This window comes from Heterocephalus glaber, unplaced genomic scaffold, assembly GCF_053883595.1.
Source record: "Heterocephalus glaber isolate CG9 unplaced genomic scaffold, H.glaber_assembly_v1.0 deba00000122, whole genome shotgun sequence".
NCBI lineage: Eukaryota > Metazoa > Chordata > Mammalia > Rodentia > Bathyergidae > Heterocephalus > Heterocephalus glaber.
The window spans coordinates 84,916,044-84,935,946 of NW_028258138.1; the positions used below are offsets into that span (position 1 = coordinate 84,916,044).

A 19,903-nucleotide genomic window follows, 5' to 3' on the forward strand; every position below is an offset into this window, starting at 1 on the left:
AGGCTCTGCACTGTCCCCCAACTACATTTTTCCATCAAAATGCAGCAAGTACCAGGCCTGAAGAATTCTGCAGCCAAGGAGTACTGACGTATGCCTGGATTTCAGTGGATACCATTCTCAGAAAATCCAGGCCACAAGGCTACCTGCCTACTTGGTCTTTTCCCCAGGGGCCAGAATCGCTGGGCTTCTCCTGACGGCCTCACACCAGCTAAGGTGAGAAGGAGTAGCAAGAGCCTGGAGACAGCAGGTGATCTTTTTCAAAGGGGCAAACCACAGCCAGGGATGGATGAGGCAGCGCTGAGGTGCTCAGGTGAGGGCAGCTCCCAGGCGCAGGGAGGCCGAGGTCGCACACAGAGCCCTTTCATCACCTGCTGTCCTCATGAAGTGCGTTCATGCCGCTCCCACTCATCCTGCATCTCTGCTGCTCTGCCCTCTGCCCTGAGTCCTGCACCCGCTGCCCCAGCCCTGGGAACCACCGCTTTGCTCTCCACCTCTTTGTATGTCAACTCTATGAGATCCCACATATAAGCAAGGTCGTGCAGTGTTTTTCTTTCTGCGCAGGGCCTGTCTCTCTTTGGATAATATCCTCGGGTTCATCCACCTCGTGGCAAATGGCAAGACTCACTCTTTCTCCACCAAAGGGTGCTCACCGCGTGTGTTTACACCGCTGTTTCTGTACTGGTTTGTCCTTCGCTGGATGCGTAGGTTTTTCTCATACCTTGGCTTTTGTGACGATGCCACAGTGAATAGGGCTGCGGGTGTCTGCCCGGGGCACAGCCGAGGCCACAAGAGACTGTGTGGGCCATGCAGTAGCTCTCCTTTTACGTTTCCTTAGAAACCTCCATAACGGCTGCCCGTTAGACACTCGGCCTTCTGCCCTTAACTTGGAGCTGAACCGATCCTCACTCCCACTGGCAAGGCCAGCAGTACCCTCGTTCTGCCCCTCACCAACACTGGTTATTCTTTGTCTTTGTGATAAGTAAGATCCTCTTTGACCCTAAGCTGAACAGCTGCATGCTTCAGCCACTTGTTTGCCAACTGCTGCTCTGCCAGGCACAGCATGGGCAGGACCAGCGCTGGAGACATGGCCACTGGCTGCAGTAGAAGCCCGCTGGCCAAGGGCCCGGCCTGGGGACAGCACGCACACTGCCACCTCCTGACCCACTTCCTTCCCTGCAGTCGGCAGGTGCCAGGCTGACGGGGGCAGCCACATGGGCTACCAGTCAGCCCGGGCGCCTCAGTGGTCCATACGTTGAGGTTCTCAGTGTATGTGAAAATGCCTAGCAGGGTTGCAAAGAGTTGGGCAATTTTTAATATTTACATTTAAAACTACTTTAGAAATACAGAAATACACGTATATAAAAACACAAGATAATTACAGAACCGATGAAAGTTTTTTGTTTTTTTTTTTGGTACTGGGGCTCGAACTCCAGACCTTGCGCTTGCGAGGCAGGTGGCAAACCACTGAGCTAAATCCCTGGCCTGATGAAAGTATTAAATGCAGTGTCCCAGATAATGGGTGAGGGTGTGTCTCCCTCCAGTAGTCTCCATGCGACCTCGACCCACACTCCGTTCACACTCAAGACACTCAGGCCTCACGGTCTCCTCAGCCTCCCGCAATGTTCATCACTGGATTCTTTCCTTAACCAGAAGCCCAGCACAGCGCCTGGTCCAACGTACTGCGATGTTATAAAGGAGGCAAAAAGACAATTTGCAAGCAACCAAAGGGATTTTCAGATGTAAGTTCAAGCCACAGTACTGTTGATTGTCACAGACATCATCTACTCTTACTTCCTTGTTTACTGATGAGAGGAGCTGTCTCCGAAGGCCTCAGAGACCAGAGGTTTTCTCAGTCAGTGTAAGGGATGTGTGCTGGGGCATCGGGGCTGCAGAGAGGGGAGGCCTTGCTGTAGGTGAGGTGGCCCTCAGCGTCGAGAGGCCTGGGCTCGGGCGGCAGACGCGGAGTCTCTTCCTCCCACAGAGCCACGCCCTGGAAGAAGAGCAGGGTGGGCTCCGTGGAAGGGACCCCGTGCCGGAGCGGACCCTGCGGTGGTATCAAAGAAACCAAGGCAGGGAGGTCACTTCTGAAATTCATCCTGAAGGACATTTTCTGGTTTTTGTGCTTCATACAAATGCTCGTGCCCAGTTGTGGTGTTGTTATGTACTAGAAAGCTAGGAATGGGTTACAAGAGGATCTCTATGCATTTTTACAAGAAAAAAGTATTGGCAGGATCCAACTCTCCTGTCCCTGGTATCCAGGTAACGGCCTGAAGGTTTTGTTGGCTTAGGGGAGCGGACCTGGCACCCACAGCTTTGGGAGCAACAGCAAAGAGATAGATGAGGCGCAGCCAGCCGGGCACACAGCAGGCTGAGCAGGAAGGCAGAGCCCCCGACACCCACACACTGTGCACCCCTCCAGGCCCGGGCTCCGTGGGAAGCACAGGGACAGAGGCTGCTGGAGCCCGCAAAAGCGGGGAGGCGGAGCCCAGCCGTGCCCCAGGTCCTGAACGCTGAGTTTCTAACCCAGACTCCGCACACCAGAGAGGTGGGGAGGGAAGGGACTGGTTTGTAAAGGACTTCTACTGACATGTAAGTTGTTGTCTTGTTTTCCCCCACAACTAGTATCACCAGCTTTCTTTTAAAATCTAACTCCAAATTTTGACCTTCTAGAGAAATGCAAAGAATTAATGAAGAAATAAAATTCTTAAGACAGCAACAGGAACGACTTAACAAGGAGGTTCATAGGTTTGTTTCTTATTTGATTTGGTAGCACTTAAAAACACTGTTAATCAGACAAATGTGTTACACAAAATCACACTGGGTTTCTTATGTAAAAACGTATTAGCTAGATGATCTGCAGAGAGGATTTCTATTAACAGTTCACCCAGGATTACACCTTACACTTTTTAATCCAAAACATCACCTACCCTACTAATTTAATTAGTAGCTGAACATTAGCATCATCTAATTTACAAAACACTGGGCTAATTTAACTTGTTTATTTTATAAATTGGACTATAAAAAGGAGAACTGCGGAGCATCAAGTCTAACCCACTTCCTCCCACACTTCCACATGCAGGGAGTAGGCATCAGATGAGCACAGCCCGCAGACAGGCCCTGGGGACAGGGCCTGGCCAGCCGCACTGCCACACCCCCGACAGCTCTGGGCTCAAGTGAGGTGCCACAAGTCACATGTCTCTCACTCCCTGTCACGGGGGAAGGCCCACCCGGCACTTCAGAATCTTACCTCACCCTGCACCAAAAGCCTCATCACTGGGCTGTCTCCTTCCCCGCCCCTACATCACGAGGTCTGATTCTGGGTGACTCCTAGAAGTTTCCAATATCGAGTCCACCTGGGCCAGGGTTTCCCACCATTGAGCATGTGCAGAAGGCTGCAGGGAGCTCCCTGGGGCTCCAAGCAGCATGCAGATGTTTCACATAATGGTGCACTGTGGGTTGGCATGAAGGGGAAACACGCATTGAACATGTAAATCCCGGGGGCTGTGAAGCAACAGGCTCACACTTTAGCTCCATCTGTCATCCTCCAAAAAGACTCATGGAGAGGAAAGGAGGGGAGGGATGACCGTGACAATACTGCAAAGCTTTGTGAACACCCTGAAACCTTGAGTGTACATGTCGGAAGGGTGAGTGTGACCATCTCAAAAAACCATTATTGAAAGGGGGCCCTAAAAGAGCGAGTTGGAAAATGGGTTGAATTTAACGAGATGAGATGAAACCCAGTCTGAGGAGAATGTGGGCCTCAAAGAGCCTGGAAGAGGTGCTGCTGAGAAAGGACAGCAGGTGGGTTTAGTCAGGCTGAACCGGACCTGAGGTGTAGGTGGTGGGGCAGACGGGAGGCACAGAGGGCAGGGAGCCAGAAGCAACCAGGTGAGGGCACTGAGCACCAGCTCCTGAGGGGCAGAGCACTGAGTGCGTCCTCAAAGGGGCACCAGACCGAACCCTCAGGGTCCCCAGGCTAAATACCGAAGAAACCCAGAAGGTCCCTGGCAGGGCTGAGCTCATCCAGACTTCTGCCTCAAGAAGGGGCATTTGGGATCTCCAGCAAATTGTCGTCTCTACCAGTTTCCTGGAAAAACTGCAATGAGATCAGCAGCACTCTACGATGCCCTCTTTCACCTCTCTCTCCCTCACCCATTTCATCAATGTTGAACCCTTGCCCCAAGCTCTTCCACTGCCTTGCCTGGCCTGCCACCTGGCCCTCACCCTGCTGCCCCTGCATGCAACTGCTTCCTAAACATTTCCTGGATGAGGTCTTGGACAGGAACCAGGACAGATTCCCTGACCCCAGCCTGGATGCACTCAGCCTAGCAAGCACCCGCCCCTACATCAGCCCTTCCTCCTCCTCTTTCTCCCTCTGTCCTTCCCTTGCTGGAGTCTTACTCCTCTCCCCCACCATGGCTCCTCGGAGTCCACACCAGAGAGCCTGGTGGGTAGTGTCAGAAGAGGGTGCCCCACTGCTGAGGTGAGAGCCACACAGCGGCCAGCCTCGTCCCAGTGCCTGGGTTCACATCGCCCACTCTCGGCTGTCTGAATGCTCCTGGCTGATAAAGTAGGATAAAAGTAGTCCCTACACCACATGGCTGTCGTGAGCGTCACTGAATTAATACATGCAGTGTGCTTACCAAATGCACAGCATGTTAAACTCTTCATAAATGTTGGTTACTCAATGATATAAGATAATGAGTTTGATTACCGATTTTCTTTATTCCCTGCTTAGACTCCAAACAAAGGCTACCAAGAAACCTTTCGAAGTTGAGAATGACTTTGAGAAGTTCCTGCATAAAGTGGTATGGGCCTTCCTGAAAGTACTTGAGAATTCTCTCTCTAGCTTCTCAGACAGGCCCGGCCATATTTCATCAGTAAGACATGGTCTCACCCAAATTACCACCTGCATATTTAAGACAAACTCTGCTTCACATCTTTGTGACAACTTCACACTCACTTTTTCCACTCCTTGCTTCTGGGCAGGGACAATTTATACAGCTAAAAACCTCATGTGTTCAGTTTGAATTGCGAATGAGTAGAAAATCACAGGTGACTGCAGCTGTATTTTACTTCTCACCAATACTGCAGAGGTGAGTCGGGGCCGACAGACAGGTGGAAGGAACGGTCCCGGTCCCTGCTCAGCAACAGGCAGAATGTGGTAAGGTCCCACGCAGGACTCGGGGTGAGGAGAGGAAGGAGGGACGACTCTTCCGTTTCTCTTCAGCCCCCTGGTTCTGGGTGGTCAATCGGCAGCAGTGCACAGCCCACTGTCAAAAACAAAGCCTGGCTCTCATTGCTGGTGCAGATCAGAATCGGGCCAGGAAGTGACAGAAAACATGAACCACTCAGGAGTTTTCTGTTAAACAGACTATTCTTTACTTCCACAAAAAAAGTACTTCTCCCATTGTTCTTGGTCTGCCGGGCCTGGACACACAGACACTGAGTGTAAGGATGCGCGACAGTGCGTGTGCGCCGTGGACCGCAAGAGTGGTGAGCGTGAGCGGCGAGTGTGAGTCCCGGGCACCTAGGGACTGAGGCCCGGGAGGCCACCTCTGCCCTCGTGAGGGCTGCGCTGCACGACTCGCAGTCTTGGGAGGATCTGCGGACTGAGACCCGAGTGCTGCACACACGCAGCCCGCAACCGGGCGTAAGCGCGGTGCCGGACTCCGAGCTCTTCCACAGGCGGCTCCAGACAGCAGTGAGTCTCACGCAGACCCCGCAGGCCCCGCCCCGCAGAGCCCTGGCTGCCCAACTCCACCCACCCTCCGGGGCTCCGCTCCAGCACCTTTCTGCAGGACGCTTTTCTACAGTGGCCCAGCCCTGTCCTTTCAGACCCCTTTGGAACCCCTCGTAATTCCTACCAATGGCAGGGTTAAAACATAGTTCTTCCCAAGTCACAAATCAAAATGAACAGAGCGCAGCCCTAGCTTAGAATCCACTGGGGGTGGAACCCAGGGCCGCGCGACTGCTGGGCAAGCCCTGCACCCTAGCTACATCCCCAGCCCTTTGTATTTTAGTTTGAGGCAGAGTCTCACTCAGTTACCCAGGCCATCCTTGAACATGCAAGCCTCCTGCACCAGCCTCCCAAGTCGCTGAGATCACAGGCGTGTGCTTGCAAATGTTTAGTCACATACTGTTAAATGTGTGAAAAAGGAATGCGGTGGTGAAAAACATTAAATGAAGTAACAGAGCAACAACGTGCCATTTCATAGTGATGCAGGTGTCTTAAAGAACTATATGCCAAGTACAAATCCTTTGTGGAAAATGACAAGGTATTAAAAAAATAAAGCATTATAAAGATTAAAAAGTCGGGCCTGGAATTATTGGGTTTAAAGACTTAAAATACTTGTCAGCAAGTTGCTTTACACTCTCTTGGGTGTCTGCCTTTGTGCTAAGAATGAAAACGCACCCAAAGTTGATTGAGATTAGACTTGCGGCTTCCTGGCAAAACTGTTGTTCTTTAGGAAACATTACAACCACCTTCGCCTCAGCCTCTCTGAAACAGACTTAGAGGATGAGACCCAACCTTTGAGTTGCACATTAATGAGCGAACACAATCACAGAAAACTGTGATCATTTTCTGGATATTTCAAGTCACAAAACCATTGCTCTACTACCTGGGTACTTCAGCCAAACACCAACACTTTTTGGCCTAAATCATCATATAGCTGAGGAAGGGTTCTTATAACCTATCCACAAGAGCAAGCCATTCATTCACCATCGCCACGAGGCCAGGCATTTTGCCCACTCTCAACAGATTCGCATGGGTGCTCACCAAAACCACTACCAAGCCCCGAGTCCACTGCACCACACAACTGCACACTGCCTTGCACCGGTGCACACACACAAACGAGCCCTGCCACACACACAGAAAGGGGGTGTGAGGCATGGGAGGGGATTCCCACAACACAAAGCCTCTCGGATTGGAGACGTGCGGAGAAGGGTCGGGTAGAGTGGGGAGAAAGTAAGTTCCATCAACAAACTGAATCTTCTGAAGTGTCATCTCATTAATTCCTTATTCTTCTATTAAGTGATAGAACCAAAGGAATGGAAAATGATATCACATGGTTTTTTAAAGGCTTTGAATGAGCCTTGAATTTTTTCCCTACATCTATCCTTTAAAGGTGGTCCTTACCATCTTGATAATTGGGGAATCTCATGTTTAAGTGTCTGAGGGCAGAAAAATCTATGAATCCTTAATCATGTATTATTTTCACAGCACACCAAGGCTCAAATGCACAGAGAATCTGTAGCAGCAGTAACCACAGAGGATTATAAGTCAGAGGAGGAAGAGCAGAATGTGAAGGGAAACCAAAAGTGAGCTCCATTCAAGAAAAACACACATGACTCAGTTGTATCCTCTTAACTGTAGCAGTATGTTTAATTCAAGTCCAGTCTGTGTATTAGTGTATTTCCCCATTCATCTTAAAATCCCAAACTAATAAATCTTAGTAAATCATCTGTCCAGCATCTCTGGCTCACATTGGTTTAAAAAAAAAAAATTTAAGATGGAAAAAATAATCATTATGAAGCATAGAGGGGTTTCAACCATTTTTTGGAAATGCATCGTGATAATAGCAACTGATCATCATAATATAAAACAGAGAGAGGATTAATTTACTGTGGCATAGGAAATCCTGCCAGGTCCTAAATGCCCTAAATAGTTTCTCGGAGTTTTGATATTGTTTAGGCCTCAAGGAAAACCAGAGCTCCGCCTCCAGGTTTGGTGGCGAACAGGCTGTGCTGCCCTGGGGCTGCACTGTGCTCGCTCCCCTGGTAGTAGGCTGCATGGACGCGGGCCAGGAAGCCAGGCAGCACGTCCTCTGGCACCAGTGACACCGTGCAGCCGCCCCAGCCTGCACCGGTGAGCCTCGAGCCCTGCGCCCCGGACGTCCTGCAAAGGGATAGGAACAGATTAGTGCAGGCACCATCGAGAGCCACTGCTTGATGCTTAGAGGACACACAGCCTGTCTTAGTTGAGGACATGGGGCTTGGGGTGCTGTCAGACAGTTTAGGGCATTAACAAGTGTCTGCTATTTCAGAAGGTGATTCTGAACATGATGCTTGCATCTAACGCTCGTCCCCCGTTCTGACTGCGAGTCCTAATGGTCAGGTGTCCTCTGTCTGCAGCGAAGCCCCTTGAGGACTTGTGTGCCAGACTGCGGGAAGCCAAGAAGAGGAATGAAAGGAAGGTGGGCCGCCAGGTCACAGTCACCGTGCACTGTCTGTACGCACAGGGCTTCCCTGGGGGGCTGCTTCAGCTACATCTGAAGGCTTCGTTGTGGCCCCCGGAGGAACCAGACCTCGAGCTGGGGTGGAGCCCAAGGTGTTAGAGGCCGTGGGTCCCCTTCTGAGCACACCAGAAAGAGAACTAGAGAGCCTAGATTTGCTCTGAATAACCCCATCAGCACAGAGCTTGTCATGAAACTCTAGGTAAGTGGCCTGGCTTAATCTCTAGGGGAAATTCTGCAAATCTTTCCCACACCTTCTCCAACTGTTTGACAAATAGATTCTGTTGCCAAGAGGAGAGGTGTCCGACTGGCACAGAAATGGCTGTGCCAGTGACCCCACCGGAGATCATTTTACTCACTATGGCCCACGCACAGCTGCAAACCTGAGCCAAACCAAAGTGAAAGGCCCCACATAACGTGCTAGGACCACTCTCTTTAAAAGATGCAATTTGCCTCAATAGCAGGAGTTAACATATACTTCCAATGAACCCGTCCTAATAAAATTTACTCCAGATTAGAAGCAGATTAAAAACTCCTTAACTAATTTAGTACCATTTTGTTCCTTTCTTCCACCAAAATGAGCTATTTTACTTCCCGGGAAATATCAAGAGAACATTAGCCCTGCTCTAGGATCTTATTTGTTTCCCTCAATGATATTCTTAATGCTTTCTTTTCATCATCTGTCCTATTTATTAAAATATGCCACTCACAGAAAACAGATGCTTAAAGAAAGATTCCTAATCTCTTCCTGTCCCTCAAACATCCAGCTTAATAGCTGAACTAAGCCCAAATTCCTATCATCCAGACTGAAAAATTCTGACCCTGAGATTCTGGAATTAGTATGAGTTCTTAGCTTGGCAGAGGGTTTGTTTAAGTTTTTTGTTTTGTTTTGTTTTCTTTTGTTTGAGACAGAGTCTCACTATGTAGCTCTGGGGCTGGCCTCGAACTCTCAGCCATCCTCCTGCCTCAGCCTCCTGGGTGCTGGGATTACAGGCCATGTTTAAGTTTGTTAATTGGGGGGAAAAGAGTTGTACTATATAGTCACATCAAAAACTATCTCCCGTGGTGGACAATTCATGGAGAAACTGAGATGTCTTTGAATCATCTTTAAAAGACCCTAAAATCTGGGCATCGAGGGCAACTGTGGCTTGGTCTGGAGAAGGACAAGGTGCCCTGTGACCCCATCTGTACCATTTTGTTGAACCCAGTTCACGGAGCCTTGATGACCTTCAGTGGACTAGTCAAGCTGTCTTACACTCCGTCATCTGAACAATCTTTTAAAGCAGTGGTTTCAAAACTGAACCTACAGCAAACGGAGGGCACTGTTTCTAGTCTAGTTGCAGTGCCCATAGGAATCGGGCCAAGCAGGCCGATTTTCCCGAGAGCCCACCAGTTTCCAAGTAAATGGGTTCACTCCAACCCCCAGATCTTCTCTCTCCTCACCCCACCTGCTGCTGCAAAGCAAAATGGTCTGCATGCATCGACCACATGGTCCAAACACCTTAGAGCTCCAATTCCCCACATGCAGCTGTTAGGAATAGCCCCACACACCCAGGGCAGAAGCCCTCCGAAGGTCCCTCAGGCCTACATCACCAAAACTCCCAAGAGACGCAAAATTGGGCAGCTCAGACCAGCCTGAGTCAGAAAAGTAACGTAGGTGACACAGGGTGGGTGCCAACCTTTCCACATTCAAAATGTTTCTGTGAGAGAACAGTGAAATGTTAGAAATACACCTCCTGAGCTATGGTACATCGGAGAGACAATGCACAAGTTACAAAAAACAGCCCTAAAACCCACCAAACTCCATGTTCTCGATTGTGCTGCCTGGGTTGGGGGTGTTGTCCCAGAATGTCCCAGGGGCAGAAGCAGCCTCTGCCTTACACAGCCAGGCAGATGGAAGATGAAGGCCATGGGGAGCTCCCTTTGGTCCTTTGTCACCAAAATGTATATTAATGGAATTAACTGTCCAGGCATCAAGAAAGCCTGCCTAAAATGTCCTACTCTTAAATGAACTGATTTGTCAGTAAAGCTTCTGAGCCGCAAAGGATGCAGGAGACCCAGAAAGACCCATCTGTTCTACAAACCAGGAAGAGGGAGGTGAGAAACTATGCCTTGTATTTCAGTACAATTTCAAAATAAGTAAATATTTATTTATTACAGGAATGGATATTAAATTGCTTCAGGAAGTTCTGAATTTAGGGGCAGATCATAGCCATCTCTCTAACTCCAGCTCTGCACAATTCCAGGCATCTGGTTCTAACAAATGGCTGCTGGATGATTATATTTGCCTTAAAATGTACAAGTATATGTTATACATACATATAAGCAGTTAGTAGTACATTCTTCACCTGGTAAGACTTTCAGCTCTGTTCTCTGGAAACTGGTGAGAATCTCAGGAAAAAATTCCTATGGCTTTCACAGTCAGGATAGAAACAACACATTCAGATTGCCTGAGATTCCAGAAATCACAGCATTCAAATACTGTTCAAACCAGAAAGAGTAAGAAAATGCGCTTACAGGTCTACTCTAGGAGTGGAAGCCACCAAAGGCTGCTGAAGGGCAGCTGCTCTCACCGAACCTCAGCAGTGGGACCCACAGAGAAGCGAGTCTTGTGGAACTCCTTGGCACTGTCCCTCTCTCGGCAAGGTAGCCGAGTGGCACTTCCGGCCACAGATAAGAGCACAGCTATGGACTTGTGCTCATCCTCCCTTGCAACCTGATCAGGAGAACGGGCCCAAGAGGACAAAGCCAAGAGAAGACTTCTGAGGAAGACACAGCAAACTAAATTTTGTAACTGTAGTTCGTTCATTAAAATTGTTATTTGTCCTCCTTAATAGCTTGGGCAATAATACAGCAATGAATCTTCTCTGATTTCAACAAGTGTCAAAACAGAACTAAAAGACATTAACTATTTTTACTTCAATAAATTTCAGGGAACTGGTAATAAATGAGTTGTCTCACATCTAACTCACTTGGTTTCAAAATTTTCTATGTTCCTCAGCAAATCTTTGAAATTTAGCCATTTCTTTAAACTTACCTTTTGTTTACTTGAAAGAGACTTTATAACTGGCCAAACATCAGTTTTTCCTTCATTATTTTGCTTCACATAAAATTCTAACATGAGTTTTTTTTTAAAAAGCAGCCCAACTATGAAAGTGTCATTTTTTTCTTGCTTCCTGGTCCTTGCTTGGGATTCGAAACTGATTTTCTCTTGCAGAGCAGGAAATGGCTCGGCTCCAAGCAACCAGCAAGCAGGAGCCATCCGTTCTTCTCTTCTGGTCTTCTCAGCCCTCTGAGTTGGCTTGCACAACCGAGGGAAGAGCTGCACTTGTCTCTACTGTCTTGGGTATTCCAGGCTTTCAAGTCCTTCTCCATCCACTCACTGACAGAGATATCTTTCCAGACAAATAGGTTCCAAGAAGCCTTCAGAGCCAACAGGAGTATCAAGATGCCACCGTGGATGAGGAGCAAGACTGCCCTGGACTGAGCTCCTCCTTGAGCTCATGTCACTGTCCTCCATCTGCTGTCTCCCAGGATGACCAACTTACTCAGGATGCCCAGCATGGGAGGCAAGACTGGAGGTGGTGTTGTTCTTGAACAAAGCAGCACCACACCAGTGGTTGAGTTCACAGCACCAGTGGTCCACATCAGGCCAGGCAGAGCCCCAACAACTCCTCCACCCACCAAGAGATGCTCACAGGGCTTCAGAAGGAACAGGGTGTGAGAGGGTCTCCACTGTGCTCCAAGCCTTTCCCATGCTTCCTACCCTCCACTCTTCCACCATCTGTCTTCCCAGATTTTAGCCACCCTGTGTTTTATCCCTACGATCTTTCACAGTCTCCTGAACCCATCCTTCTTGCCTTATCACTTCTCAAATATCCACATAAAAGACAGGGCCACTGCTTTTGATGCTGAGGTTAGACTTCAGTTTCCCACAATGTCCGACTGTCCACATGAGAACCACACAGGGAGGAAGGGCATCCTTGGCTGCTCTACTCCCTCCCAGCTGCTGTCCTGGGCCTGGCCTCTTTCACATGGGCTTTCCCAATGCCAACCAACCAGAAGATTGCAGGGTGTTATCTACTGGCCAGGGGGACAGCAAAGGAAACATAAATTATACATGAAGCTTAAGAACCAGGGAACTATTCTGGCCAACACTTGCAAGTTGCTAGAAGAGAATCTTTCAATACAGGAAATTCTGGCAATGGACTAAGTAGAAATTCACTGTGACACTCAGCAGCTGGTTTTCCAAACAAAACCACTATGGAAAGGGGGGTGGACCACCTTACACTGGACACAACTGGGTTTTTTTCTGAAAATTAAAACCATAGGTGAAACAATTTCATTTTTCTAGTCAGAAACACTTTGTCATCAAGAAAGGGCTTTCCCCAAACAAAGAGGGTTTTAAAATAAATAAAGGCGGGTTCAATGCCCCAAGTTCAGCACGTTCTGTGCACCCCACTGTACCCACGGCCCTGGCCAGCCTGCCGTGCTCCGTGCTGAAGCGCCGGCGATGACCGCTGAGGCTTCTCAGGGCAAGGCCTCAAGGCCGAGAGGGCCAGCTGGCTCTCGCGTGTGGCCGCATCGCGGTACAGGCTGGCAGAAGGGCAGGAGCAGCGAGGGCTGGGCTGGCACCAGCTCCTACGGCCCCATCCTGGGAACGGAACCGCTGGGGGTCCTTCGCCCCTGCCCTGCTCCATGATCCTATGACGCAGCAGGATGCTTCAGATGCAGAATCTGGAAGAACGGCTGCCAATGATGTGGCTTCCGGAGAAACGCGGCTTCTCGGCCACAGTCCCAGGAGTGCTCTGAGCCCTTTCTCCCACGCAGCCACTGCCTGGAATCTTCCTGCAAGGCCAGCCTGGCACCACTAACTCGTGCGGCGCGGCGCGGCGCGGCGCGGGCCCTTCCCTCCCGCAAGCAGAGTCCGCCGCAGCCTTCAGGGCCCTGTGCAACGGCCGCAGCTCCCCTGCCGACGCCTCGTCGCCTCACCGCCCATGGCCGAGCCACTTCCGGTGCCCTCTGTGCACTTCCGCCCTCCGCCTCTCGGCTGGCGCGCTTGAGGCTGACACTTGGGCTTTCTTCGAGGCTCCCCCACCTCACCCCACAAAGAGCGAGTGTGGCTGCCCTCCCGGGACAGGCTTTCTGGCAACCAGGGCGCACACTGACGTCCGTCCGCAGTCTCTCATCAGCGTTTGAGTCCGGACAGGCTGTGCGCCGCGTGCCCGCTCCCGGCTGCTAACCGTGGGCAGCTCCGCACCAGCTTCTGGCTGCTTCTGCGCTCGCCTGATTGCCCTCTCAGTTCTCCTGAGGTCAGCGCCATGCCTCTGGGGTGAGGGAGCCACTCTGCTGTCCCCATTCTGTCAGGGTTATAAGGAAGCTCTTTCCAGGTTTTGTGAAAGCATTTTACATGTCTGTCTCTCTCCACCATTTATCCACTGTGCTTTCTTCAGTCGCCTTTGCGCCCAAATTGCCTCAACCATCCCTGGAAGGCACGATGTACCTGCTTCTGAGTCTCCCATCCTGTCAAGCCTAAATCTACTAGGACACTTAGCAGGGCAGCAGCATGGTCATTAGAACATGAGCAAGGAATGGCAGAACCTGAGAAAAGCTGCCTTCCTGTCTCTTACAGTGTCGTGAAGAACTGACTCCAGCCAGGTGTGGTGGCACGCGCCTGTAATCTCAGCACTCGGGAGGACCGCAGTGAGTTCGAGGCCTGCCTGGGCTACATAGTGAGTTCAAGGGCAGCCTGGTAGCCATGACGAGACCCAGACTGGGCGCCTCATGATGGAATACAGCAGGGCTGGAATCCTCCCATCCTACAGCTGAGCAGCAGAGAACAAGACTGGCATGATACATGGAAGGCCCTCACAGAGGAAGAACAGAGGCATAAAAACAAGAACTGAGCTGTGTTCTGTGCATGGACCAACTCCCCAGAATATGTGTTGTTACTGTGTACTGCAAACATGCAGTCATAAAAATTGTAAAAGTAACATTTTTTCAATGTAGAAGACGAGGAAAGGGCTGCTCTTTCTGGCTTGGGTCAAGAGTGCTCCGTGGGGACCCCAAGGTCCCACCCCGCCCGGGCGCTGCTCACCGGCAAATGTCCACCAGCTGGTCCAGCTCGGGGCAGCTGCATTCATACAGGTCCCGGCAGCTGCGGTGGCTCTGGTTCATCAGCTCCCCCAGCTGCGCCACCGCATCCTCTGGGCTGTCCTCGCAGACCTTCCTGAACTGCAGCACCCGGGCCGCCTCGCTGTACACGTGCTTGGCCCGCTGGTAGAGCTTGAAGACAGGCACTGTGGGAAGAGGGAGGGAGCTCAGCAAGACATGGGAAGGACCTTCGGGGCCCCTTCATCCGCCTTCTCACCAACACCTTAGACCAGTGGTGGTGAACCTGTGACCCCCCGGGCTGTGGTGGGCTGTTTGTTACCACTGAAAGCTCTAAAAGCTTCACCATCACTGCCTTATATATGTTCACATGTTAATATACTTACCTATTTATATGCCCTCTTAAATACTGCATTATTATAATCTTAAAAAATAAGAGCCCAATAAAACTTGAAAATTAAATTTTTTTAACTTTTAAAAATTAACTAAAATGGGGAATAACAACTGGGATCTCATCATATTAAAAGCTTCTGCAACAGCAAAAGAAACCACAGAGTGAAGACATAATCCACAGAATGGGAAAGAAATTTTACCAATTATTCCTCAAAGGACTGATATTTAGAATACATAAAGAACTGAAAATAATCAACCCTCCCCCAAATTTAAAGACTCAATCCAAAAATGGGCAAGTGAAATGAACAGACATTTCTCAGATGAAGATGTACAAATAGCAAATAAATATATGAAAAAAATGTTCAACATCACTGGTCATTCAAGAGATGCAAATTAAAACAACACTGAGATTCCATTTCACTCTAGAAAGAATGACTATCATCAAGAAATCAACCAGGGGCAACCCACTTTCAGGTCCCCCTTCTGTCTCTCTTACACAAAAGCTATCTTTTTCTCAATAAATTTTCCTACTCTTAACCTCCATTGTTCCTAGAATTCATTCTTCCCAATTTTAGAGAACCCAAACTCGCATTTTGGATATCTAGCATGTTTGGGAGTTCCATCTCTTCCCCTTCTGGCACAGTGCTGCATGTGTCTCCCCAGCTCCACCTTAGCTGTTGGCTCCTAGTTTGAAATTTGCCAAGATAGTGATATAGGGTACCAAATAAGCAAAATAATCCAAACAAGGGAAATACAACTCCCAACCTGCTAAACATCCAAAACAATAGCTCTCTAAAATCAAAGAATGAATTCTAGGAACAGTGGAGATTAAGAGTAGGGAAAATTGGGCCAGGGATTTAGCTCAGTGGTGGTGCCGCCTGCTTCGCAAGTGCAAGGTCCTGAGTTTTATCCCCAGTACCAAAAAAAAAAAAATCAACCAATAACAAATGCTGGCAAGGCTGTGGGGGAAAAGGAACCCTTCTCTACTGTTGATGGGAGTGTAAATTGGCACAACCACTACAGAAATTAGTATGGAGAGTCCTCAAAAAACTAAAACTAGGGGTTCAATATGACCCAGCTATTCCCCTTCTTGTTATCTTCCTGAGTTAAAAGCATCATACCACAGTGACATATGCATTTATAGCAGCACAATTTGTAATAGTTAAATCTTGAGAACAGCCCAGATGCCCATCAATGGATAGACAAAGAAAATGTGTTTTTTATATACAATGGAGTACTACTTTGCCATAAAGAAGAATAAACTTAAGATATTTGGGGGTCAATGGAAGCACCTTAGAACCATACTTTTTAGTGAAATAAACAGTTTAATGTTTAAATATGGCATTGTTTCTCTTGTGTGAGAAACTGAAAGGGTAAATAAGGACCAAAATGGATGATAGATACTGGAAAGCAGGAAGACATTGTTCAAATGGGAAAGGGAACAAGGGAGTGGAAAGGAGAAAAGGAAGGAAGGGAAAGGGGGGGAAAGAGAATAGAAGGAAAAAAGTGAAAACAAAGCTTTTATAAAGGAGGGAAAGAAGGGCTGAAGGGGGAGGTGAATGGGAAAAAAAGAAGCAAGATATGTAATGTACAGGTGCAAATTCACTACCATGAATGTGATCATTATGTATATCAAAAGTATACCAATAAAATTAATTTTTTAAAAATTATCTAAAATGAGGAGGAGATGTATTTCTCAGGATCCTTCCAGCTCTAGATTCTGTAATTGAAGCTCCCTCCAAGCACCCATATCCCTTCAACACTCCACTGTGCTGTGTTACCTTCTGCACAGGGGATGCCAACAGTGACCCCGCACCATCTACACCTTCAGTTCTACACTCTGCCCCCACAGTCTTACCTGTGTGGGTCCCACCTATGGTTCCCCTTGCCATGGTTCCCCAGGATAGGGAACATCAGCAAGACTCTGAACTTCCCAAGGCAGACTTTCTGCAGGACTCTGTCCGCCTGGGTCTCCCTCTGGGTTCCTCTTCCAAAACTGTGATTCTTTCCTCAGAAGTACTTTTCCATTTTCTCAGAAGTACATTTCCATCTTCCATTTTACCTTCCAGGAAGCCCGAAATCTAACATTTCAGGTTCCAATGCTCCCCACAGAATCTCCTCAGGACTTTTAGAGGCAGTTAAAAGGCAGTCAAGGGTGGTGGAAGTGAATAGTCATCCATTAGGAACTGCATGTTGGTGTCTCCCTGAAGGAGGAAACAGTGAGGACCCTGGCACAGATAACTCTTTAACACAAAGATAGGAGCAAAAGGTGGCTTTTAATGATACCAGAGGCTCAGCAAGTGACTCCTGTCTGTCTCAAGAGCCCTGAATAGAAGTTTGCACTTCCTTATATATCTCTTTTTACATATACAAGGCTTAATTCCATTGGAGTTTCCCTGGGAATATAGCAAGCAGGATTTACACAAAGCAGAGCAGTGGAGAGGTAGGGAGCAAAGAGTTCTGGCAGGATTTTGAGTCCATTTTGCTCCTTTGGTGACAGATTACAGAAGTTGTCATGGCTGCTCAGGTACATTCTACAAAGAGCATAGTTACCTGGTTAACCCATAGCTGCCTAGTAACACAGTTAACCGATCCTTGCCTAATAACACAGCTAACCCATAGTTGCCCAATTCCATATGGAGGGGTGGTCTCCTCTCTCATCCCCCAAAACTTGTATGTTGAAACCCTAACCCTGGATAGGATAGTATTAGGCCCTGGGGATGAGTAGATTTGGCTGAAGTCATGAGAATGGATTCCCAGCATGCAGTTTAGTGTAAGAAGAGAGACTAGAGCTGCATTTCCCCACCATAGGAGGCTGCAACCCAGGCTTCTGCCACCCAAGAAGAGGAATTTTACCTGACACCAAAGCCGCAGGCACCTTGACCTTGAACCTTCAGCCTCCAGAGCCAGGAGAAAGAATGTGCTGTGACCTAAGCCACCCAACACCGTATGTTGTTTTTGTAAAAGTAGCCCAAACTAAACCACCATTCATAGGAACCATGTAAAAGCTTAGTGAAGTAAGGAAATGGCTCAATTCCCTACAAATTATTAATGAATTACAAGCTTTCTTTCAAAGGTTCTAAAGTGAGTCCTATGAGATATTAAATTTAACTACTTACATCAGTGAAATGATGCAAGGGTATGCAACCTTCACTATTCTCTTTCAAGGACGACCTATATTCAGTCACCAAATCTAATCACTCCTTTCCAACATATCTTGTAACAATCCCTCCCTCCCATCCTATCCAAATTTATACTTGCATTCTCTTTCCTACAGATGACTTCCGGTGACCTGCTAATTGATATCTCTGTGTCAGTCAGTGGCTCCCACCTGCAACCTCCCTGGTCACCACTGTCAGATGGAACTCCTAAAACAGCCGTGCTCAAATCACTCCCCAGGACCTTGGTGTCCACCCCGAGGTACACAACTGCCTGCAGTACCCCAGCACTCCTTGCTTCTTCAAGGACTTACTTAAGAGCCCCACAGGGAAATGGCGTTGGCTGCTTTCTGTGTGTCACAGTGTCACCTCTTTCTGAGGGCTCAGATTCCATTTCATGTCCTCCATGAAGCCATGAGGGGCTCCGCTGGAGTCAGTGTTTGGAGTGTGAATTCACCCCGCAGATGCAGTCCACGGCACGTATTTGGTGCTTGTCAAATCTCTCCATAGAAATTATTTCTCATACCTCTGCAGTTTTTGAGCAGCAAGAGACAGGACGCTGGACTTCTAGTCCCAAGCACCCAACCCTAGTACAACCTGGCCTGCAGCACCTCCGGCGCCTTATGATGGCTGTTTCCAGGTGACGATGACCTAGTGGGGCTTTATTTTTAACCACAGTTCAAGATCAAAACTATGCCCATTTGAGCACTGTTTAAAAGAAACAAATGAGGCTCCATTATTTCCCAGCTGGGGAAAGGGGACAGGAGGATTTCTTTTGCTATTAAATCTGCAACTGCTGACACTAAGTGTGAACGAAAAAATAAGAGTAATAAAAAGAGACAGAAATTACAAGCTAAGTGTAGGTGGAGAGAAACACACAACAACATGTTTTGTTCCATCAGTAGCCAGGTCGTGTGAACTGTTTTCACTGAAATAGGAACATGATTAACTTTAGGGCCTGGGTGTCAAAACACCCCAAGGGAACAGACTTGGCAGTCCTGGATCCTGGCATAGGCGGTGTACAAACTTGCGCAGAGGGAAGAATCTCCAAACGGGGACAAGGCGACCTGGGCGCACCTGACGTGGCTCATCTGAGCTGCACAAGATACATTGTGAAAGGAAAGAAAAGGACTTGGTAACAGTAGTTGAACAGTATTATTTTCTAAAACTTGAGTTTGAAGCAAAATGTTTAAAATACCAGCTGCAAGATTCCATGTGTTTTAGTTTTACTGTGGAACTACTTCACCTCCTACAATCACGGACCGAGTCACAAAATCAGACCGTGGGGAGGTGGAGGGCGGAGTACAGCTTCATTCTTGTAAAGCCCGTGGATACAGAAAGCGCCTGTTCCTGGAGCATGATAAAGCGGCTCCTTCCACGCTCAGCAAGCAACACTGTTGGGCGGACAAGTCACAGCACCATGCTCTGCGGGCAAACATCACTTCCAACCGACAGGGCGGTGCAGAAACATTAGATGCCATAAGCCCATCACTTTTATGAACAATTACTAACATTTTCCATATTTGCTTCAATAGACGGTTTGCTGCAGTATTTTCTAATCCCTTATGGATGACTTATATATCTCCTCCTGGAACATTTGTGTGCCTCTGTAAAATAAGAATACTTTTATACATACACACTGTACCATTATCACATCTAACACAATCACCATCGATTTCTTATAACAATAAGGAATAATAAATAATATAAGAAAATGAAGAATCCAGTGCACATTTAAACATTCCCAGTTTTCACCCAGTTTGCATTTCAGTTGGCTTACACTGAGATCCAAACAGAGTCCACACATTATATTTAATCATTATGTCCCCTATGTCTCTTTTACTCCAGAATGTGCAGTGGTCCCGGTATCACATCCAAGCCTCTTTCAGGGCCATATCCTGCAGTGAAAGTCAATCCCATCCCTTACGGAGGGTGTGCTTTTATTTTCCTGTAGGACTATGTGTTACTCTAGGATTAAAGGTTCTACAGTAGGAAGCGAGCAGG

The 19,903-nt window shown here is 48.3% G+C and overlaps 1 protein-coding gene across 4 annotated transcripts in view; it reads right to left on the reverse strand.

Moving 5' to 3' along the window:
- Positions 1–2,734: 2,734 nt before the first annotated feature.
- Positions 2,735–19,903, reverse strand: part of Galk2 (galactokinase 2) — a 105,264-nt gene continuing 88,095 nt past the window's right edge. For 3 of the 4 annotated variants that reach the window (XM_004835432.3, XM_087180964.1, XM_087180969.1), the window contains 2 exons: positions 14,335–14,536; positions 7,359–7,900 (listed from right to left, as the gene is read on the reverse strand). In XM_004835432.3, coding sequence (XP_004835489.1) covers positions 7,693–7,900; positions 14,335–14,536 — 410 coding nt within the window. In that variant the 3' untranslated portion in view covers positions 7,359–7,692. Of the gene's footprint in view, positions 5,274–7,358; positions 7,901–14,334; positions 14,537–19,903 lie in introns of those variants that run through there. The other variant, XM_087180968.1, reaches the window with a different exon arrangement.